The sequence below is a fragment of the Hetaerina americana genome, unplaced genomic scaffold, assembly GCF_022747635.1.
Source record: "Hetaerina americana unplaced genomic scaffold, ioHetAmer1.1.p SCAF_39, whole genome shotgun sequence".
NCBI classification, from domain to species: domain Eukaryota; kingdom Metazoa; phylum Arthropoda; class Insecta; order Odonata; family Calopterygidae; genus Hetaerina; species Hetaerina americana.
Window position 1 is genome coordinate 3,269,419 of NW_027286974.1, and position 24,402 is coordinate 3,293,820.

The window sequence follows — 24,402 nt, forward strand, 5'->3', positions numbered from 1 at the left end:
AACCTGCGCATGCGCATGGCAGGGGGAATGTTACTTCCACATGCCACCAGACCAGGAGTGCTTCTGAAGGTCATTTTGTTTGTTGCCTACAAATATTGCATGACAAGAGAACACTTCTCCATACTTCCATGCTTCTTAAAATACTACACTGGATGTAATTACTTCATACCTGCGCATGCGCATGGAGGGGGGAATGTTACTTCCACATGCCACAAAGAGTGCTTCTGAAGGTCATTTTTTTTGTTGCCTACAAATATTGCATAGCAAGAGAAAACTTCTCCATACTTCTATGCTTCTCAAAATACTACACTGGATGTAATTACCTGAAACCTGCGCATGCGCATGGCAGGGGGAATGTTACTTCCACATGCCACCAGACCAGGAGTGCTTCTGAAGGTCATTTTGTTTGTTGCCTACAAATATTGCATGACAAGAGAACACTTCTACATACTTCCATGCTTCTTAAAATACTACACTGGATGTAATTACCTCATACCTGCGCATGCGCATGGAGGGGGGAATGTTACTTCCACATGCCACAAAGAGTGCTTCTGAAGGTCATTTTTTTTGTTGCCTACAAATATTGCATAGCAAGAGAAAACTTCTCCATACTTCTATGCTTCTCAAAATACTACACTGGATGTAATTACCTGAAACCTGCGCATGCGCATGGCAGGGGGAATGTTACTTCCACATGCCACCAGACCAGGAGTGCTCCTGAAGGTCATTTTGTTTGTTGCCTACAAATATTGCATGACAAGAGAACACTTCTCTATACTTCCATGCTTCTTAAAATACTACACTGGATGTAATTACCTCATACCTGCGCATGCGCATGGAGGGGGGAATGTTACTTCCACATGCCACAAAGAGTGCTTCTGAAGGTCATTTTTTTTGTTGCCTACAAATATTGCATAGCAAGAGAAAACTTCTCCATACTTCTATGCTTCTTAAAATACTACACTGGATGTAATTACCTCAAACCTGCGCATGGAAGGAGGAATGTTACTTCCACATGCCACCAGACCAGGAGTGCTTCTGAAGGTCATTTTTTTTGTTGCCTACAAATATTGCATAACAAGAGAACACTTCTCCATACTTCTATGCTTCTTAAAATACTATACTGGATGTAATTACCTCAAACCTGCGCATGTGCGTATAGGGGGGAATGTTACTTCCATATGCCACAAAGAGGGCTTCTGAAGGTCATTTTTTTTGTGGTCTACAGGCTAAAGTGTGAATTAGTTTTAAGTCCACCCTCGTACTTTGGTAATTCTAGTATTTGGACTCAATAAAATGATATTATGACAATCCTGATGTGTTTTTTATCTTTTCCAAGCAGCCGTGACGTTATTCCAAGCCCTATGTGGATGTTTCAATGGATGACCTGCGGTGTTCTTCCATACCGGACAGAGAGATGGTGTTTGTGGGTACATTTACAGTGATTTGGACACCAGAGAGCACCAAAATACCATCCGTCGCATGTTTTTTCACATTCAAATGTGTTTTTAATTAACATTTTACATTATGAATAGTGAAAAGTACTTTACAAGGAATATTTTAACTTATTTCAACCATTTTTAAATGTATTTTTCCAATTTTAAATATTCATATGGAACAGACCTATCTTTGTGTATCTTACGAGTAAATTGTAAATTGATGCAATGAGTGTTGTAATAAATTGAAGATATGACAGTCTTCCAAGATATCCTAAGAGTTATATCCCCCCAAATTAATGAACACCATGACCAAATTGTGTAATAATACATAGTAATTTATTTGTGTTATGTTATGATCAAAATATACATTGTTTTCTTCATTACAAATACAATTTAAAGAGTCAAATTTCCCTCCATTCAGTGTCAATTGTTGTAGATAATTACAACATTGTTTCAAAAATCAGACTACTTCTGTCACAAATGTTGAATTGTTGGCTTGACTTTGTCTTTATTCATCAAAACTTGAAGACAATTGTATAAGTATCGAAGTGTATTGTTTTGTTAACTAATAAATCATTTTAAAAATAAACTCTTTTTGTTTAAAATCTAATGAATGTCCCCTGTATGCTCTTAATTGCAAATAAATAGCATAATTTTGCTCATTTTTTTAGTATATTTCTTGATTGGATGCAAATCTAAAACATTGATTGCCAAGCTGGTTAATAATTCCAGGACTGAAAAACTAGTCCTTCAACATAAAAACTATTTCCAATGGAAATGAAAAAATTGTAACTTTGTTATTCCACGGGAAAATTTTTATGAGACGACCCGAGTTTTGATGTTCATTGTCACCTTCAGGTGACAACTCTGACAGGCATCCATTATATATATATATATATATATATATATATATATATATATATATATATATATATATATATATATATATATATATATATATGTGTGGGTCGCGGTAGTCCAGGGGGTAGAGCGTTGGACTAGTGACCACATGGTCTTGGGTTCGATTCCCAGGCAAGGCACTCTGGGTACCTACAGCTGCACCCAAGTTTAAGTGTTTTCGGGTACCAGATGTCCTTCTGAGAAACCATTACCGGAATAAGGAAAGGAACTGGTCCTCCTTAATACCCTGATGAGTGAATTTCACATGCTGTGTAGGGCTTAGTACTGGGTGAACTCTACCATCAACCAAACCAAACTTACCTTCTGGTTGATTACTGCATTTAATATATATATATATATATATATATATCATAGTCAAACGTGAAATCCCACCAAACGGTGAACAAATATTTTTTATAGGAACAGATATAAGGAAAAGGGATAGGAACACATTCTATAAAGGACCAACACAGGAGAGGTTGGGAAGGGGGAATCCAGCAGATCACGAATGCAAAAATATTTCCTAGACCAGGATTTAAACTCTGGATCTTTCCACTTGGTGGGCGGAGGCTCTCACAACCACTTGAGCTATCCAGGAAACGTAATTTACACTGAAATATATATATATATATATATATATATATATACATATATACATATATATACATATATATATGTGTATATATATATATATATATACACACGAGGGTCATCCGGAAAGTAGTACCCGTTCGTGAAATAAAGACACAAAAGTAAATATTAACAAACATAAAAAATTTTATTTGAAAGAGGATACTTTAAACTACTTCTCAACATAATCTCCAAGCAAATTAAGGCATTTGTCATAACGTGTGACAAGTTTCTGTATTCCTGCTGCATAGTCCTTCGCCGCCAGCTCATTGAGATACGCGAGGGACCCATCTTGCACAAATTTTTGCATAATGCAGATGGTGTTTAACAATTTCATGAGCAATTGTTCGAGAAACATTGGGAAAATGCTCACAGATGTCATCAATTGTGACGCGCCGATCGTTCCTCACGAATTCGTCAACTGAGCTCACCAGTTGGTCTGTAATGACAGACGGTCTCTCCGAACGCTCATCGTCGTGTGTGTTCCCCCTCCCCATGTTGAAGTTGCGACACCACCGCCGAACAGACGACTCGTCCATTACATTGTCTCCATACACCTCCTTTAATTGGCGATGAATATCACATGGGCGAACGTTTCTTGCATTGAGGAATTTAATCACTGCCCTCACTTCACAACTGGCGGCGTTCTCAATTTTTTTAAACATTGTAAACAATCACAGAAACAACACAGGCAATGCTAGCGTCACGCAACTTGGCTCAGAGAAGGCAGACAAGCCACTGAAGCTATCTGACCTCGTCCAGCGGCTACTCGCGTCGTCAGCACTTCATGCGGCACGAACGGGTACTACTTTCCGGATGACCCTCGTATATATATATATATATACATATATACATATATATACATATATATATGTGTATATATATATATATATATATATATATATATATATATATACAGAAACAGATATATAATGAAAAGGGATAGGAACACATATAAAGGATGAACACAATAGAGGTGGGGGAGGCGGAATCGAACGGATCACAAATATATATATATATATATATATATATATACACATAGTGGGTCGCAGTAGTCCAGTGGGTAGAGCATTGGGCTGCTGACCGGAGGGTCTGGGGTTCGATACCTGGGCAAGGCCCTCTGGGCACCTGCAGCTCCACCCAAGCTAAAGTGATTTTGCGGGTACCAGGTCTTCCTGGGAAACCATAACCGGCACAGGGAAAGAAACTGGCCCCCCTACCCTGATGTGTGAATATTCACACGCCGTATAGGGCTTAGTCCTGGGTGATCTCTACCGTCACTTGCTAAACTGACCTTCGGGTTGATTACTGTGTTTATGGTTTAAATATATATATATATATATATATATATATATATATATATATATATATATATATATGTATATATATGTATATATGTGTGTGTATATATATATATGTATATGTATGTATATATATGTATATGTTTATATATATGTATGTATATATATGTATATGTATGTATATATATGTATATGTTTATATATATATATATGTATATATATGTATATATATGTATATATATATACATACAGATATAAATATATATATATATATATATATATATGTTGATGTAGAGTAGGATGTTGGGTGTTGCTGGGAGTCCCAAAATATTTCTACCCAAAAAACCTACCTTAACCTGTAGATTACCTAATAATAATATGTGAATACAGATGCTCGGCCTCTATAGATGCTCAAGATAACTTTGAAGCATTGGGGGTGTGGTATATATACAAATTCATGATAAAAACATAGTTATAGGTACACGTTATAGAAAAGGTGGTATTATTGATGGGAAAATATTTTAAATAATATTTGTATTGACGATATTTAATATGGTCGAACATTTTTCTAAATTAACAAAGTATTAGAATTATTATTTTTTATCTTATACTGTGTCTTTTTACGTTATTCCACCGGTACACAATGCACTGGCATTAATTGACGGTTTGTTTTATATATATAATTTCCTTGGGAATCCCTTTTCCACATTGGATTCCTACGAAATAAGAAGAATGTTACCAAGCTAATTAGCTCTTGTTTGCTAGTGAATTATTCCGCCATAATACTTATTTCTTCCAATTTTTTGTGATGCGATTTTCTGAAATTTTCTCAATCTTTCCTACAATCTACGTAAAGTTAAGAATAAATTTGATTTTCCATGAAAAAAATAGGACTTACTTTCCGAATCGCTCTCGTATTTAATGGCTTAATGAGATGTATTTCGTGTGTATAAACATCACTAATATTATTGTATGACGTCAAGGATTACTTTTGTTAGTAAAATATAATAAATAATTGGGAATAATTAATAAAAAAGGAAATAAAATACGAGTCACATACATGATGGAATATGAACCACGCGGCAGTAGTGCGGCGCTACCGACATCTATCATTAAAAATGTAAGTATGTAATAGTTTCATTGCTTTAGCTGCTCCCTCTTTGAGCAGGTCACAGAAAGCGAACAGAGTTAGTCTCGTCACGGCTCGTGTCATGATGTATGCCTTAATGTGACAATTCAATTAAGAATAATGAGATCTAACAGCAAATATCTAGTATGTAGGCTGTGTCTGAGTTACGGAGAAGTTCTTGTTGATATTTGCGAAGATAAATCGGATCCTGGCTTTGAGGTCAAGGAAACAATCCAAGACATATTACATTTGGAAGTAAGTTCATTTGTCAACATTGGTGTTCCACGTATCAGGAATCAAATAATTGCTTTAATCTTATCACTAAGTGTTCATCGGCATAAATTGGCCCTATGGTATCGGAATGTATCTTGATTAAGAGAAGACAATCTAATCTTTCCTGTCAAAAAAATTAGCTTTATAGTTGTATATTAGATTCTTCGAGTGGTCAATTCTCTGTATCTTGTTTTCGCGAATGTGTTCTCATATGACAAGCTTTTAACATCATCATTGGTCGTTCAATCCTAAGATTGATTGACACTGCAGCCCTCCATCCTACCCTATCTGATGCTAATTGGCTTACTTCCTGGTATTTTTTACAATGTACCTTCTTTATTATTATTCCACGTATTTATCCCTTGGCCTTCCTATTTTTGGTCTTTAATCCTCAATTACATGTTCTTCAGAGACTCAATTGTGCCTCAGGGTGTGACCAATCGATCTGGTTCTTCTCTATGGCGTTCCATAAGATCCGCTCTTCGTCAATTAATCTGTATACTTCTTCAAATCTTATTTTATCCGTCCATTTGAGCTTAAGCATCATTCTTCAGCACCAGGTTTCTGAGGCTTCTAGTCTTTCCTTGTGTAATTTTCCTTATGGTCCATGCTTCTGATCCATCCATAGAGTGACACGAATACGAATGTTTTCACGTGTGTTGTTTCCTCGTCAGTAGTACTTCTATCTTCTTGGTACACAGAGCAGCAGTCTTTTCATTGTGAATGCCGTGCTAGCTTTTAGGGAAAAAGCTTTAACATTAGATTTTCAATATTTGGTGAATGCGTTCTGGCATATTATATCTTTATGAGAACACAAACCATGTATCTGAAGTGAATGTTGCAAGAATAATTAACTTACGTATGCTCTAACAACTGATTCAAATGGCAAATTTTTAATTAAAATTTACGTAAATAATGGTATTCGATTGTAATTTGTCGCATTTCGCTTGTCATCTGTCGTGTATTATTTCGGTAACTATGGTGTTTGTTAAAATAGAATTCAGATGGACAGCGTCTTTCGGATGGAGAAAATGAATGGTTTTTTAACTTTTAAAACTCGTAACATGGATATCGAACAATTCCACGAAGTGAACCGTGTATGTGTGAAGTAAAATTATTTGCGGTTGCGCAAAATAACAGGAAGAATTCATGGATTCGATTGTGTGTTCCAGGTACAACTAAAGTGGCGTTCGTTTATAAATGTGTAGTCGCACACCAATGTTTATTTAAGAAACTTGTACCAAATATTTTTCGGTAATCTAAAAAAACTTGTACTCTCTGAAAGTGAGGGATAGATGTTTTCCGTGTGTCCTTAGAGGGAAATAGCTCCGGTAAATATTTAGTGCTACGGTGGATAAGTGTTATATCACACTGATATTTGTATACAGATGGTTTCTATATGAAAACTTTATCGCGTGCCGGAAATGCATTAAGTGTTATAACTAGTTCTTGGTGCCAATTCTTGGCTCAAGTTCCCCGATGTGTTTGTACTCGAATATTGTGACGTTCGTTGCAGAAAGTAGGAATAGATTGGGATAGGGATATACTAATCCTAATTATAACCTGTTGTACAATTGTCTATCAGGTGCGAGTCGGAGACTGAGAGAGTCGTGATAAGGGCAGTGTTTGGAAGAGGAGTATGGCGTGGGGTGTCTATTATCACCGGTGCTGTGTATATGTATATATATATATATATATATATATATATATATATATATATATATATATATATATATATATATATATATAAACACACACATATAATATATACATATGTACATACATACATTTGTTCTCATTCAATACTTATGGCAGTGACCTTTCAACGCATTGTTTGAGCCTTCTCTTTGTCCCTTCCAGGTCGTTCCCGGAGGTGACCTCCCGTGGCTTGTTTGCCGCAAGTGTATCGCCAAGTTAGAAGAAGTCAGCAACTTCAAGTTCAAGAGCATCTCGTCCAATGGCGCCTTTGTACAGCGCTTCTCAAGGCCACGTTCCTCCCCACGGGTGACCCCGCCCGCAACTACTCTACCTCAACCGCAATCAAATGGGGTTAGTGCCGTGGGGCTTGATCACACGTCCCCTCCATGCATTCCAAATCACGGCACAACACGGTCTGCGGTTGTATGCCTTAACCCTTTCCAAACAGGAAGCAGGAAAAGCTTGTTTAGGTACTCCCTTGTGGAATGCGGTAAACTCTCGATTAACTGAGCATCCTTATGCTATTCTCTTGTCTTTGCAATACCTTGAAATATTGATATAATTACATCCTTTTAGGTAATTCATTTCTTTTTAACCCTGATGTACTCTTCTATGAAGTATATTTGAATTAATTTATCTTAGTTAAACATTTATAATTCTGATTGCAAAGTCAAGAGTAGTGATTCTTATTTAATCTTTTGATTTAAACATCATGTTTATGCAATCTCTTATTACCCTAACGTATTCTATAGCTCTGACAGTGTCATATTTTCCTTCAGAAGGCATAATTAACTATGTACATAACATCATTTTAATTTGTAATAGGGAATGACTGTTGGGGAATTGTTGCGGTGTCATTTGGAGACTGAGAAGTTGTTCTTCTTATTCATTTCAAAGCAGACGGACCGACACATTCATTTAGACTCTGGACTCCTTTGTTGATCGTCCATCCAATCACCTTAAGGAAGGAAACACGACATAGTTTATTATTGGCGGATGTACAGAAGATGTCTTTTAGCCAATCGCCAATCAATATTCTTCAGTTCAGTATTATAATGTGATAGTGCACTGTAACTGTCAATGTCTTATCAATAGTAATGACAATACTGCAATATGTTTATCATTGCACAGACTATGTACTTTTAACTGACGGCTGGAATGATTGTCAATTGTCAGTATTCGTTCTTTTACCATTCACTAGTTTTTTCTCTCGCTTATGCCTTTGGGTTATTACGTCATTGGTCAATCTTTTGCGAATTGCAATGTTTTATTTAAAAAAAGCATTTATCAAACCCCTAAGCATTCATTTATCTTAACGATTTTATTTTAATTACAATGTTGGGGCGTTGGGAAGAGCACAGATAATTCACAGATGGCATAATCTGCTCTTGGTTGATTTATAGGTTTACTATGTTTGTGTGTATACATCTATATAGGCACACAAATGTTCTTATATTTACTTATATATGTGTGTGTATAGATAAAACTATAATTTTCCAATTGCAGTCCTCCTCCAAGGGACTGGCGGAGGAAACGGTGACGGATGACTACTTCCCAGAAGGGGTAAGTTTCCCAACAAGCTCTGGACCCGCAAACACGCATGCCAATTCCATCTCTAGCGTAAGAGAGTGTTCTTGTTTGAAGAAGCCAAACATATCTGGTATGTGGTGACTAAGTTGTAGATATTTCCATCCGATGGATTCATTTTTGAGATGATATGAGCTGCTCAAAGTGTAGAATGATGTGTCAACCTTGTCTCTGTGGGTAGACTCAATGGAGTAGAGTGTGTTGTTTACTGCATTTCAAATGGGAATGTGCTCTTGCGTTCTAGATTGCGCTGAAGGATGAGAGTGTGGACATAAGCGAGAGAGAGGAGGAGCAGAGGGCGGAACGGGTTCCGAGATTGGATTCTTGGAGCGTGGCAGAGGGGGAAGATCCTCTGTCGTTAGAGGTGAGTTGTCCTATGAATTTTGGTGCTCTAAGGAGGTGGTGTTTGGAGACAGGGAAGGCACAACAAAGCTCACTTTCAAGTCCCTAGTCAAGTGTGTTCCTCACTGGTTGCAGGAATACTACCTTGATCAAAAAGTTCCCGGAATAACCACCGTGTGGCGCTCCCATCGTTCCGATTTGAGTTCTGTTTTTTTTTGTTAAATTGGTACATCTGTTGTTGATATTCCCTTTAAATCTTAGTGTCATAACTTGACATTTGCAAAAGTTACGTAGCCAAGAGTACATCTATCTCTGTGTGTGTTGGCGATTTTTTACAATTGCAGAAATGGATTTAAATTTGCAAGAACGAACTTGTATTAAATTTTGCGTAAAAAACAGATTTAGTGGCTCACGGACATTGGAAATGTTGGAAAAGTGTTTCGGCAACGATTCTCTAAAAAAAACGGTCGTTTACCAGTGGCACGAGCGGTTCAGAAGTGGTCGTGAGTCAATCGAAGATGATGAACGCAGTGGCAGACCATCGACATCAAAAGTCGGTGAAAAAATTGATAAAGTAAAAGAAATGTTGGTCAATAACCGCAAATTAACCATCAGAGAAATAGCGGAGGACTTGAACATTGCCTATGGATCCACCCAAGACATTGTGGTTAATGATTTGGGTTTCCGTCGTGTAGCAGCAAAGTTGGTGCCAAAAGATCTCAATTTCATGCAAAAAAGAGACCGTGTTGACGTCGCAAAAGACATGATTTGCGAGGCTGAATCCGATCCCACATTCATCAAAAGGATCATTACTGGAGACGAGACGTGGGTTTATGAGTACGACACGCAATCCAGACATCAGGCAAGTGAATGGCGTTCACCAAATGAGCTGAGACCAAAAAAACCACGTCGTTTTCAGTCAAAAAAGAAGGCAATGCTGACGGTTTTCATGGATTACAACGGTGTAGTGCATCATGAATTTTTGCCAGAAGGCCAGACAGTAAACAAAGAGTATTATTTGGGCGTTATGAGACGTTTGCGTGAAGCAATTCGCCGAAAGAGACCAGAAATGTGGGCAGAAAACTCGTGGATTTTGCACCATGATAACGCACCGTCGCACAGTGCTATCATTATTCGTAATTTTTTGACGAAAAATGCAACAAATACCATCCAACAGCCACCGAATTCACCTGATTTGGCTCCCTGTGACTTCTTTCTGTTCAATCGAGTTAAAAAACCATTACGGGGAACGCGTTTTAGCAGCTGAGAGGAAGTAATGGAAAAATCGCAGGAAGCACTGATGGACATACCGAAAACCGAATATAAAAAATGTTTCGAGGATTGGATCAAGCGCTGGCATAAGTGTGTTGCAGTCGATGGGGATTACTTTGAAGGGGACAATATAGATTTAGATGAATAAACTTGTATTTTTAATTTTCTGAATAAATTCCGGGAACTTTTTGATCAAGGTAGTAGCCCTTCTAGAAGAAGGTCCTACTCCTATGGAAATGGATGTGGTTCGCTACGGAAGAGGGCACTCTATCTCATATCATACAGGGTGTGTTCATAAAGTAATATATTTGAATTTCCTCTTCCGGGCCTTCCAAAAAGACCTTGTGCCACAGAAACACTTGCCCATCTGACAGTTTCATGCACCTAAACTTGATCGCCAGTCTTTGTTCAAATGGGCACTGTATTTTCACTTGTGCAAGATGAAAGAATAACTCTGAAAGACAGGCCTGTCCCCTGTCTCCAGATCCTCGGGAGCATACTGAGCGACGGAACGCTGCTTAGCTGGGTTCCCACACTATCAGTTATAACCATTCCGATGCAGAGTCGCAACGTAATAAGATCACTGACATTACTTTCAGGATTAACTTGTATTTATGCATGTTAAACTTTAATTTTCCAATTGCAGTCCTCCTCCAAGGGACTCTCTGAGGAAACAGTGACGGATGACTATATCCCAGAAGGGGTAAGTTTTCCAACAAGCTCTAGACCCGCAAACACGCATGCCATTACATCTCTAACATAGGAGAGTGATTGTTTGAAGAAGCCAAACATATCTGCTAACACCTAAACCATAATAGTCCCCCGCCTCATCACCATCTCTTCCTTCGCCTTTTGTTTCATTCCAATCCCCCATCACTATCTATCACACACCCAATTATTTGTCCTCTTTTAACTGATCGTATTCTATCCTATCTACTTCTTGATATATTTCAATTTTGCCTCGATATTACACTGGCTCTTTTCCCTTATTCATACGATATTCTCTTCAGCCTGCTGATACTCCTTCCTTGTCAATCCCGTTAAATGCTTCTACATAATCCATTTCCTTACCCGCCGTCCCTGCCTCATCTATTTCAATTGGACGCTAGACTTCATAACAACTAAATTTTGGTCAGAGTCCACATCCGCTCCCGGGAAGCTGTGGGAATTTATTACACTGTTCCTAAACCTGTGTCTAACCAGGATATAATCTAGCTGATACCTTTCTGAGTCACCTGGCATTTTCCATGTATACCTGCGTCTTTTGTGGTGTCTGAACCAACTGTTGGTGATAACTAAGCCCAGTCTCCTGCAGAACTCAACTGCTTTCTCCCCGCGGTCATTCCTTGTGCCTAAACCGTAGTCCCCCACCTCATCACCATCTCTTCCTTCGCCTACCGTCGCATTCCAATCCCCCATCACTATCAAATGTTTCCCTGCAGGAACACATGCAATCATGTCCTCTAACTGATCGTATATCCTATCGACCTCTTCTTCCTTATGGTTGCTCGGTGGCATGTATACCTGAATAATAACCAAGTTCATCGGTTCTGCTTTAATCTCACTACTGGAGTAATATATGATAGTATAGATGGAATATATATAGAAGAAGAACTGTAATATTACAGAACTGAATGGCAAGCAAAGTTGGACACAGAATGGGAGAATGTGATCTAGTGAATTAAAGATATTAATATTATAATTAGAGCTTATAGTGGTCCATGTCATACTCTTTCACGATGAGATAGAGAGCGTTTTAATGGGAGATGACTAAGGGTGATTCAGGGTGTTTGCCGTTCTGAATGGTGCTATCTGTCTCTCTCTCTCTCACTGAGCATCTCTCCCTCCTTCTAGGGAGGCCCTGGCTGTGTCCAAGTGAAGGAGGAGAGGGTTGACCCTGAAGACTGCCCCTCATATGATGAGGTAAGCTCCAAAGATAAGCGCCCCCTCTCCATAGAGTGCATCTTGGGCAATAATTACATACGACTGATTTTTCTCCTCGGCATTGCCCCTTTCGTGTTAATGTGTGTGTGTGTGTGTGTGTATATATATATATATGTATATATGTATGTGTATATATATATGTATACATGTATATATATTCTTGTATGTATGTACGCACAGATATATGTATGTATATATATATATGTATATATATATTTATGTATTATATATATATATATTCCTCCCGAGTGTTTGGGGGGATTATCGCTGTTGTGTTTGGCCACTACTGTCAATGACCGCCGGTCAATCTGCAGGTGGACGAGGAGAGATTGGTGTCGTCGGAACAAGGTGTGTCCGTCGGTGCCTTTGGCGGGACTCACTTAAAGCATAGGCACATTCAAGAGGCGTGGGGGACCACTGGTGATGGCGTCTCAGATGGACAGCACCAACAAGAGAGGTTGCAGCACCACGGAGACAGTTATTCGAAGCTTCAAACGTCGCAAGGTAATAATACCAACCTATCCAATATATATATAGGTGAACTGAGGTGATGAAAACTTCCATAGTCTTGTCTATACAAATGAATGGTTTTGCTGCTGCCCCCTTCCTATTCAAAGTACTCTCTCAACTCAAAGTAGTTGGACATTCGCCTTTTTCTTGCGAGGGGGGACCAAAAAATAATAGGAATGTTGTTATAGATTCTTAAGTTTTAATACATTTACATTAAATTAAGTTCACCTTCGAAGTATTCCCCATTGACCACAATGCACTTCTCCAAACAATGCTTCCATTTGAAACATTTCTGAAATTCACTTTTTTGGATGTCCTTTAGAGGCCTTCTAGCGATTTTTGTTTTGCCTCCTCATCCACAGTGTCAAAATGCTTTCCTTTCATGTCCCTTTTGAGTCTGGGGAACAAAAAGAAGTCTCAGGACGCTTTCCTTTCATGTCCCTTTTGAGTCTGGGGAACAAAAAGAAGTCTCAGGACGCTTTCCTTTCATGTCCCTTTTGAGTCGGGGAATCGAAAGGAAGTCACAGGATACTTTCCTTTCATGCCCCTTTTGATTCTGGCGAACAAAAAGAAGTCACAGGGAGCTAAATCCGGTGAGTATGGGTAGATGTCATGCCATTTCCATAAACTGCATAATGGAGAGGGCGGTATGAGCCATGATGTCGTCATGATGGAAGAACCAGGAATGCCTCCTTCTTACATGTTCCATCTTTTTCTTCTTCTTGTCCATTTCAATGTTTAGTAAAGCGCCTTCCTAGGAAGTCCTCCATCTTTAAAGGCAGCAGTTAGGAGGCTTTTTAGTAGTTTTCTTGTGTCGTTTCTTGCTTTATAATCGCGTCTTCTCCACATCTTGTGCCCAGTGTCATAAAATGTCCCCAATTATTACATTTTATTGGGAACATATGATAAAAGTCGCAAAGGGGGCGAGATCTATGATAAAAATAATAAGGACGACGATCGTGATATAAGGATCAAGGAACGTTAGTATAATTGAAATCGAAATGAATTGTTCAAACGAAAAGTGAAAATCATAGTTAAGAGAATTCGTATGTTAGTGAATTAATACACTCGTACTCTGGGAAATTAAATAGTGTATGATTAACCAGTTAATAGTGTAACCATGAAAGAGTCGCCCATGGCAACGCCGAGTTTGTTTGGTGAACTTTCGCGACAACCTCGGTACTTGTGAAGGAATGGGCTTTTTGGACAGTGGAACAACAGATTTTGACGATAATTATTCACAGGTGGGTCTATTTAGAAGTGTTCATTCATTGTGTGCGTCGTTCGTGCGAAATAACGACTCCATATAAATAAGCGAAGATGAATCACAGTTGTGTGTGTGTGTGTAATGTGTACCGTAAATGCAATTACGATGCGAATAGACTGGTTGTTCAGTAGTGTGTGTATGTGTGTATCCTGTGGTGCTAGGCTTCTCCTCATCCTCCTGGTGTCCTCGCCGGGTGCATACTTTACGCACCATGCCGGGCACGAGACCACATGCACCCGCTACGGTGGCGCCGCCCGTCGTCTGTTAGGTGAACTATAATACACTTACCGCGTTGATTTGAATTGTGTTTCGACTTTTCGTGATCTTAAATTTTTTTCGTTTCCAAAGAACCGACTGCTCGCAAAAAATGCCTTCTCAGAGATTATTTATTAAATGCTTTAATTAAGTACAAAAACCGGGACGGACAAATTAATGACGCTGATAATACTACAAAACGAACTTGCGTTTCATCGCACACAGACTAGGATTCCCATCCAAACAGTGTAATTCATTACTTTCAAATAAATAGGATGAAAATATGGTATATATAACTGCATTAATGATTGAGTCGTGTTGTGTATTGAATGTTGTAACCATAGTGATCGAATTGCATTTGTCCATTGGACCGCAGTCCAACTCAAAACGAACGACGATGGCGCTCCACACGTGGCGTGAGAACATTGGTGTATTTGCGACGACATTGATACCTGCGTTGACTGAAGGAAGAAACAAGTTACGAATAAAAATAATAAATGACAACTTCAGTGGCTTCATAAACAAGCAATCAATGGCACAAACTCATGTACTTGTAAGGAGGGTGCTTTATATTAAACAGTATTGCAAAGAATCGGAAGGAAGAAGTCATAATAAGTAGCCATACAAATGGAGAATACTTTGAAGACGGGGAAACCAAATCGATGTCGACTAAATTTTAAGCAAAATAAAGTTTTTAGTGGCCTCAGTTTGCGTTTCTATTGGACAGACCTAGTATATCATTTTCCTTGAATAAACCTCATGGATGATTTCTTGTTTTTTTTGGCATGGAACACATTTTTATTGTATTTCACAATGATTTACGTGGGGGAGACAATATTTTATATATATTAAGGAGTGATAATATAGGAATAACTATGTTCTTTGGGGTTCTCTAAAAAGAAAAAGGCTTAGCTAAACAATAAAATAGTAGGACAAAAACCAAAGCAGGTAGAACAGTTCAACTATCTCAGAAGTGTTTTGGACCAACACAGTCAAAGTAGTAGGGGATTGCGCTATTAGGCAAGTAGGCTTTCATAAGGAGGAGGGAGTTAAGATGAGTGGGACGTTGATTTTAAGGATATTAAGAAAAGACTCGTTAGAAAACTTTGATATGGAGCAGAAAACTTTGATATGTACGGTGCGGAAACGTGGTCATTGAAGCAGGAGGATAGACATAGATTGGAGGCTATTGTAGATATGTGGGTGTGGAGAGAAGAATGGAGAAGGTGAAATGGACCGAAAGAAGGAAAACAAACGAGGAAGTACTTGGTATAGTGGGCGAAGGGAGGGTTTTTTGGGAGAAACCCAATGGAGGCAGGAAAAGTGGATGAAGGGGGTGTTGACCGGCAGTGGGATGTTGAAGACTGTAATTGAGGGGAGAATGTTAATGGCAAACGAGGAAAGGGAAGGAATAGGATAGGGGATGAAGGAAAGAGGAAAGTACTCAGAGATGAAGAGGGACCTGATGTAGAATAGGATACTGGATTTTGTGTTTTGTTTGGAGTCCCAAAATGTTTAATTGTTAGCTGTGTGTCCATCCAAAAACCTACCTTAACCAGTAGACTACCTGATAATATATGTTCTTTGTATAGGTTACATGTTATCCACGCTGAATGATTCGAAATTGATTTAATTTAAAACAACAGACTTGCTCATCAGGCTCTAATTAAATGCCTAATAAATGGATTTGTCTCAACATCATAGCCGTAAACTCAGGTTTCTTCACCGGTTATGATGGTTTCAAGAAACTGTGGGGTTGCATTGGCTCCATCAAAAGGTGTTCCCGATGGCTTGCTGAATCTATCCAAATGTCTCCGTAGCACCTTTGAGCCAAGTTTGAAACAAAATTTCACGCACACGCTGTTCCTCTAGCTCCTTCATTACTGCCTTTGCGCGCGGTAACAAACAGGTTAAGACACTTACCGCTGCTGTTGAGTATGGACTCAACATAAACAAACGCAACACCTCTCTTGTTTGTCGTCAGATGTGTCACTAGATGGTGCAATGTCTCTTGTTTCGATTCGTTGAACGGTTTGCGCAGATGAAAATCAGTCAGGTTATCAGTTATTTGATCACACCTTGTACAATGTATGCCTAAGTGCTTTGATTTGAAATATAAGATTATGAATTGAATTAACTTTTAAGATCAGTGAGTGCTCTCTGAATTAGTCTTGTATTTGTGTTTCTCTGAACTGAATCATTTCAATTTGTGTGTGATTAAACTCATGATTAATGTTTGTTCCTTGCGCAACTCTTTCTTGTTCTCGTACGCAAGGAATGGGGAGAGGTCAGGAGGGTCGTTTGCTCATTTTGGAAGGGAACTCTCTTCCTGTTGGCATGCCATTGGCGGGCCAGCAGTCGCCGACCCAGGAAGAGTTCGTCTGTCCGCAGTGCGGAAAGAGCTTTGCCAACCTGTGCTACATGAACAAGCACATCCGGGTGACGCACAAGAGGGAGGTTTGTGAACGCAAGTACGAGTGTGAAGTGTGTAAGATGAGCTTTGCCAAGCGTGGGAATCTGGAGAGACACGCAACGGTGCACAAGGGGGTGCGGTCGTTCAGCTGCGAAAGGTGAGGAAACTTGTCCATTGCGGTATTTGGTGGATGGCATGTATTTTTGATGGTTAAACGGTAGCCATCGCATGTTCTCTTTGTACTGTCTTGTGTAATTGCAAAGGTGTACACTCATGAATTAACCCAGGGAATAAATGAAGTAAGTGTGTCAGCGTTGTCTTTGTGGTTTCAGTGATTCATGGCATATACTCAACTTATACCTATACCCTTGGACGTTTAGTTTGAAAAATTCCTCCTGTTGTTGGTTGGCGAGTTTGGAGAGAAAATTTGACATTATAGGGAATACAATTATTTTGTTATTATATAAGATTGTTTGGTGATCTATAGTGTGTCCACTGGGAAAACTACCATTAGCATGTAACACTGTATTTGATGGCGTATTTGATGCAAACCTTTATTCCATTTAGGCACGCAAAAGAAACCATTTAAAACGCAACACCCTGTCAACATCCAAAAGTATTATTGTATCAAGTGTATTCACGTAACTTGCCTCTAAATGTGTACCGTATTTAACGGCATATAAGATGGGTGCTTATATCGGTAGGGCACACTCGAGATTATAAGTTGTTAAGCAGTCCAGTTGTGAAATCTTAAGACACTGCAACAAACAGGAGTGTTGAACGTGGTTCCTTGTCAGTTGTTACGTTTACTTGGAAGAAGCGAATTGATGGCACACAATCGTGGACTAATGATGCTCCTAATCTCTTGGTAATCAACAAATGTCCATCTTCGTTTAAACTGAATCGCTTAGCTCAATCTCGCGTTGTGGTCACATTCATTTGGGGAGAGTCTTTCGAGAACGAACAATTCCACGCCGAAAGAAGGAGAGAACAGCATTCTGTGGTGAGATAAATAATATATGTACAATGTTTATTCGTAGAAAATTATATTAACATTGTTTCGGATTGTGGATCAAGTTCACCATTTCTTCAATTGCGGAATGAATCAACCGGGAATGCTAATTCGATTTGTGGAAGTAATGAAGTATCATAATAAATAGTTTATTATTTATAATGCATATCTACAGGGTCGCACCCAAAAGTGGCAGGACTGACTTTCTCTGGCGCAATTGGAGCGGTGGAGGGGGGTCTGCCTGGCAGGGTAAGGTGGAGGGGGGGGCTCTTAGCAACAGACCGACACCAACCTCAGTCACCTGCGGGCTGTCGTTGAGTGAGGACACCGTTTTTAGTGAAGCAAGTTTTTTGTCCGCGTCGAAAAACAAAATGAATCTGAATTTAGAGCAACGTTATTCCGTGAGGTTTTGTGCGAAACTCGAGAAGACGGCAACTGAGACCCTCGATATGATCAAGCAGGCTTATGGGGACACTGACTTAAGCCGTTCCACAGTATTTGAGTGGCACGAGTTGTTTAGAGAGGGAAGGGAGCTCGTTGAAGACGACCATCGCTCCGGACGGCAAGAACCGACACGAATGTGGACAGAGTGAGGACACTGCTGAACACAGACCCATGCTTAACCAGTGAAGAAGAATTTGCAGACCAGTTGGGTCTGTCTGCATCCAACCTCCATTGCATTATTTCACAGGATTTGGCCATGCGCAAGGTGTGCGCCAAGATGGTGCCGAAAATTCTGCCATGGCACGCTCGTCAGGCATGTCAGACAGCTCCTGGCCAAATACGGCGTTGCCACGTTGCCGCACCCGCCCTATTCTCCCGATCTGGCACCACTGGACTTCTTCTTCTTCCCCCTGATGAAAAGACAGCTCAAGGGACGACGTTTTGACTCGATAAAGGCCGTTCAATAGGCTTCGACGAGGGTCATCACAACGGCATCCCCATAGAAAATTTCCAGTGGGCGTACGGGGAATGGGAGCAACGTTATACTAAGCGTGTAGCAGCTCAAGGAGAATACTTTGAAGATTATTAAGTCGATGTAAGTATATCGCCAATAAAATTCTTGTAATAAAATCAGTCCTACCACTTTTCGGTGCGTCCCTGTTTGTCTGTGTCAAAGTCTTCAAAACCAAAAAACAGTCGTCAAAGTCCTCTCTCTGTAGATACAGGTACCTGTGTATTGCGTGTCCAAGTGAATTAATTTGTTGTGGTGAACTTCCTCTTCAATTGTGCATTGTTTGCCTTTGTGTCCCATGTATGAGAAACATCTTGTTGCTCTCTCTCTCTCTTTGCGTGGACAGGTGCGGCAAGGCGTTCTTCCACCACAGCGAACTGCAGGCGCACCTAAGCAATCACTTGAAGGTGAGCCCTTTCACTTGCGACTACTGCCAGAGAGGGTTTGGCCACAAGCTACATCTCATCGAGCACATCAATCGGCACACTGGGGGCAAACCGTTTGGGTGCCGCAGTTGCGATAAGCAGTTTGTGTCGGTCAAGTACTTGAAAGTCCACGAGAAGATACACGAACCGAATCCGTCGTACAGGTGAGTGGGAACTAACTGCTTGGGGGGGGGGGGTGTAATCAACCAGGGACCGCACTCAAAATTGGTAGTCGTAATTTATTTATTAATTTATATGTTAAGAATTCCTAAGTTTAAAAGTGTGTCTGTCATGAGAATAAGTGGAGTACAAGGTCCGTCTTAGAAGTAGTAGGACTGAGTCCATTCCAATACAATTGAATAGCCAAACTTGATACCGTCACTCAATAGGCTCTAAAGTAGTTTCCTTGTGCGTCCACACACAGGGTTTGTATCGGGACTGGTTTGAAAAATCTAAATTTATTACAGTTATCATTACAATTACTTAATAATCTTCAAAATACATTCCTCCTGCATTGATACACTCTTAGTTTGGGGTCTTCAACGTCTTCTCTGCCCTCCATTCCGCATACACCTATCATCATCCTGCCTCTTCCTTCAATGACCACGTTTCAATAGCTATTAATAGGAGTTTTGATGGATTATCATACATGACAATGATTGTATAACATTTTCAATGCTCTTTGCGTAACCTTCTCGTCTTTGCAGGTGCGAGGAATGCAACAAGACCTTCACCAACCGCTTCTACTTCCTGGGTCACCAACGCAAGCACAGCGGTGAACTGTTCAAATGCCTAGAGTGCGGCAAGAAATTTGCGCACAAGAACAACCTCAAACAACACCAAGCCCTGCACAGGGAAGACGGGGGGTTTATCTGCGAGGTTTGCGGCAAGAAGTTCCACAACAAGAACCACTTGAGGGTGCACACGATGGTCCACACAGGGGAACGTCCCTTCGAGTGCGAATACTGCAACAAGCGGTTCCTGGTTGCGTCTCACTTGCGTGTCCACCTCAAACGTCACACGGGAGAAAGGCCGTTCTATTGCGATGTCTGCGGGAAGGGATTCGTCCAGAAGAGTCACTACGTCAACCACGTCCGAGTGCACACTGGGGAACGTCCCTATGCGTGCACCGAATGCAGCAAGGCCTTCTGTCAACGGCAGCAATTGCATCAACACATGAAGACGCACAACAAGGGAAAAGTGCTGGTTGGGGGCAGTGTCAAGCAAGCCGTCAGCTGAGGTTCTCCGCAAAGGACGCTTCTGACACATGAGAGGAGACCGTCGTTCCCTGGCGGTCTGATTTCGGTCAGTTCCTCAATACACGGAACCACCAGTGCCAAAGATTGAACCGAGAAATGTTAATTTCCAAGTCTGCCGGCTCTTTAAATCAAAGGAACTGACTTGTTAACATGATTTTTAATCTTATTTTTTAACCATCTATTCCCCATTGATCTTACTGATCAATCAGGTCCTTTAAGTCTACAATATGTGATGCAGACACTGTGACCAGTGGATGCCCAAGGGTCAAAAGGTAATGACGTTGGCAGATACTACCGACCACTCTCAATGTCAATGAACGTGGCAAGAGCAAGATATAATTGTGTAATTACGTTTTGTCATTATACTTGATTTATTAACCAAGCTGATGTGTTTGGCACCGGAACCAGTGCAGACACTGCCATTTGGTCAATGCCCAAGGATTTATTGAAAAAGCTGTTGTTTCAGTCCCCAGAACAGTGCGGACACCGCATTCAGTTGATGCCCAAGGATCAGAATTGGCTCGAGGGTCAATGCTTCCAGTGATTGGCAATCTACGGGATTGTTGAAATGAGGAGGAGATTTCCCTGCCTTCCGTCGATTTGCTGAGGGAGCGGTCTTGTTCAGTGCTGGAAGCGGTCACTGTACCCGGTTGTTGCCTAAGGACCATGAGTGGAACAAGAACAATGAGTGCTCAAATAAAGAAATGAGGATTTATCTTTTTCAATTGATTCCGTCCCCTCGATGGTGTACAAAGGCAGGAAGTTTCATGTGGACATTGTCATTCAACTGCCCAAGGGTCAATGTCAGTGGGAAGTTGTTGAAAAGAGCTGGAGTTATTGTATGAATGACCTTTGGTTATACGAGAGTGATCCCATATGTACCCGGGCTGACCTAGAGGTAGCGGTAGTTGTTTTAAATATATCACTGTATTAGAACGTACATAATCTATATAAAGCATATGGTTCAAGTTTGAAGCCGCCATGTTGTTTAGTATTTGTTTGGCAGCCATCAATATTAAACCTTTCCTGTGAATTTGTGAGAAATCCAAGAAAATTGGTCTTCGTTACATTGTGATAGAATATACTTTTATTAATTGAATGAAAGGCCTCTCAGCCCCCAAACAACCAATATATAGTCAAAGCTGAACTGGATTATTCTACTCTTCTGGAAGTGAGTCCGCTCCTTCGTTTATACAACAGTAATACAATACAATTGGGTAGCAGAGTTTTAGACGAGGCCATACGAGCTGTCTCAGACGAGCATCGCATTGGTTGACCAAATGAAGTATGACGACTCCAGAAACGGTGAAGGAAATCCACAGAAGTGATACTGGATGATCGTCGACTGAAAGTGCTCGAGCTAGCAGACATAGAGTAGGCATTTCAAAAAGTGCGGTACATCGCATATTAACTGGAATTGTCGACATGAGAAAGCTTTCCTCAAGATGGCTGCCGCGTTTGCTCACACTCGAGCAAAACCAGTGTCGTGAAGATGTTTCAATTGAGTGTTTTAGCACAGTTTTGCCAATTCATAACCACGGATGAAACATGGGTCCATTATTTCACATCGGAGACAAAAGAACAATCAAAAGAATGGATTCAAAAAGGAGAACTGGCTCCAAAGAAGGCAAAGACCGTTTCAACTACAGGCAAGGTCATGGAGTTGGTTTTTTGGGATGGTAAATCTATTACCAGCAAATATTATGCAAAGTTTTTGCAACGTTGGGAGCAAAGAAATCAAGCAAAAGCAGCTGCATTTGGCTCTAGAAGAAAGTCTTGTTTCATCAAGACATTGCACCAACTCACAAATCTGTTATTGCATTGGTGCAAATTCATGGATTAAAGTTTGAATTGCTCGTACCTCATGCTCACCCTATTCATCAGATTAAGCACTCATCGGCTTATTTTCTGTATTTGCAAAACCTGAAAAAATGTCTTAATGATGGTCAAAGATTTTCCAACTGTTGAAGAAGTGATGTCGACTTTAGTTTAATATTATAAATAAAAGGGTATTGAACTTATTTGAACATCGTTGGGAGAAGTGTTGAATAGAGCTGAAAGGTTATTATGTTCAAAAATAAATTCTTTTTTTTTTTCCAAAAATTGTGTGTTTTCTTCTCTGTTGGGTCGGGTACTTCTGGGAATACCCTCATTATTATCTTTGCAATGTCCATCGTTTGAGTAGAGGACATAGGGGTCATCCTTTTGATTAACCCCATGGTTTTCGGAAAAAGGTAATTGCAAAATTCCCAAAAAAAATACATTTTTTTGTTGGGTCGGGTGCTTTTGGGATTACCCACGTACCCAGTGTCTCTGTTATATTAGGCTCTAAAAGGTGTTCTGTTGTATGTTCTCTCTCTGTCGGGTGATTGAGTTCATTGACTGAATGCTGTTTAAGGTTGAGGAAAGAGATAAGAGCTTATGCCAAATTAGAATGATAGTTGGAGTGAGATTTCGGTGCTGTATTTATGGTTACAATGCTATACCTTAGAAATGTTTCCAGTTCGTATGCCGTTCAATTGTTAAAAAAGGTATAATTCCAATTCAAATGATCGAAGCCCCCCCCCCTCACTTGAGTTTCTAAGCGAAATTGTTTAAAAAAAAAACAAGTAATGAGATCGTTAAAAAAAAAAGAGTCAAATTGAGGGAAACTAATGATATTTTTCCATTTAAGTATAAAAAATATTAAACTCATTCGAAAAATAAAATTCCGTCCTAAATTTTTAACAAAATTAAGAAATAAGAATAACCATATTTTCCCATTGATTACTGCACGCGTTATATATATAAAAATGTTGATAGGATCGAAAGAAATGACGATGTACGTTAAGTAAAGTGAAAATTGAAAAAAATACAAATATATGCAATATGTGCACAAGAATTTAAAGAAGAGTTTTGCAAAAAATAAATCAGTTTGTAAGCATTTCTAATTGCATTCTATTTTATACAGATCTGCAACTGTTACAGTTATTTAAGAAGAAACATATAGTTTCTATACTTCATTTATTCCAATATGCAATACTTCTTCATTGTTATACACATAACTTCACGAATATGTAGAGTACGTCGTATTATATTCATGTAAGTATAAATATATGATTGGGTAGGATACATTCTCTGGAATAACCATCTATTACTATTTTGGATATAGACATACATATATATATATATAGTATCCATGATGAAGGAATCTGGCCGGAAAGACTTTGTGGGATCAGTGTTAGTTCCTATTCCTAAAAAGGTAAAGGCTACATCATGTGAGGACTACAGGACAATAAGTTTGATATCCCACGCAGCTAAAGTTGTTCTCAGGATCATAAACAAAAGGATAGAGAGTAGGGCAAATGATTACTCAGGGGTTGATCTGTTTGGGTTTAGGAAGGGGAGAGGTACGCGTGATGCCATTGCAGTAATGAGATTATCAATCGAGAGAGGAATATAGAACACAACCAGGAGGTATTTGCCTGTTTCGTTGATTTCGAAAAAGCTTTTTATAAAGTGAACTGGGAAAAACTAATGAGTATATTGCAGAAAATAGGAATAGATTGGAATATGGAAAGGAGGCTAATCCGCAACCTGTACATGTCTCAAACTGTAAGGCAGGGTTGCCCATTATCACCGTTGCTGTTCAACCTGTATGCAGAGGAAACGATTAAAGAGGCATGGGAAGAACTGGAGAGGTAGGAATGAAAGTGGGCGGGAAATTCTTGGCCTTTTTCTTTCTAGAAAATCGCATAACCTTTGTTTTATTAATATTGATTCTCATTCCATACCTGTCGCAATGAATTTCC

General features: G+C 39.6%; 1 protein-coding gene across 2 annotated transcripts; it reads left to right on the forward strand.

Moving 5' to 3' along the window:
* The first annotated feature begins 5,484 nt into the window (after window positions 1-5,484).
* On the forward strand, window positions 5,485-22,708 carry LOC139691722 (zinc finger protein ZFP2-like). Of its 2 annotated transcripts, none has more exons than XM_071589573.1 (10): window positions 5,485-5,654; window positions 7,533-7,721; window positions 8,877-8,933; window positions 9,202-9,321; window positions 11,218-11,274; window positions 12,426-12,494; window positions 12,830-13,019; window positions 16,823-17,117; window positions 19,274-19,516; window positions 20,060-22,708. In XM_071589573.1, exons 1-10 carry the CDS (start codon window positions 5,520-5,522, stop codon window positions 20,589-20,591), a joined length of 1,887 nt encoding a protein of 628 aa, XP_071445674.1. In that variant the 5' UTR covers window positions 5,485-5,519; the 3' UTR covers window positions 20,592-22,708. The 2 variants fall into 2 exon arrangements, with proteins under 2 accessions (XP_071445674.1, XP_071445676.1); XM_071589575.1 differs by having other exon boundaries at window positions 8,889-8,933.
* Window positions 22,709-24,402: the final 1,694 nt, after the last annotated feature.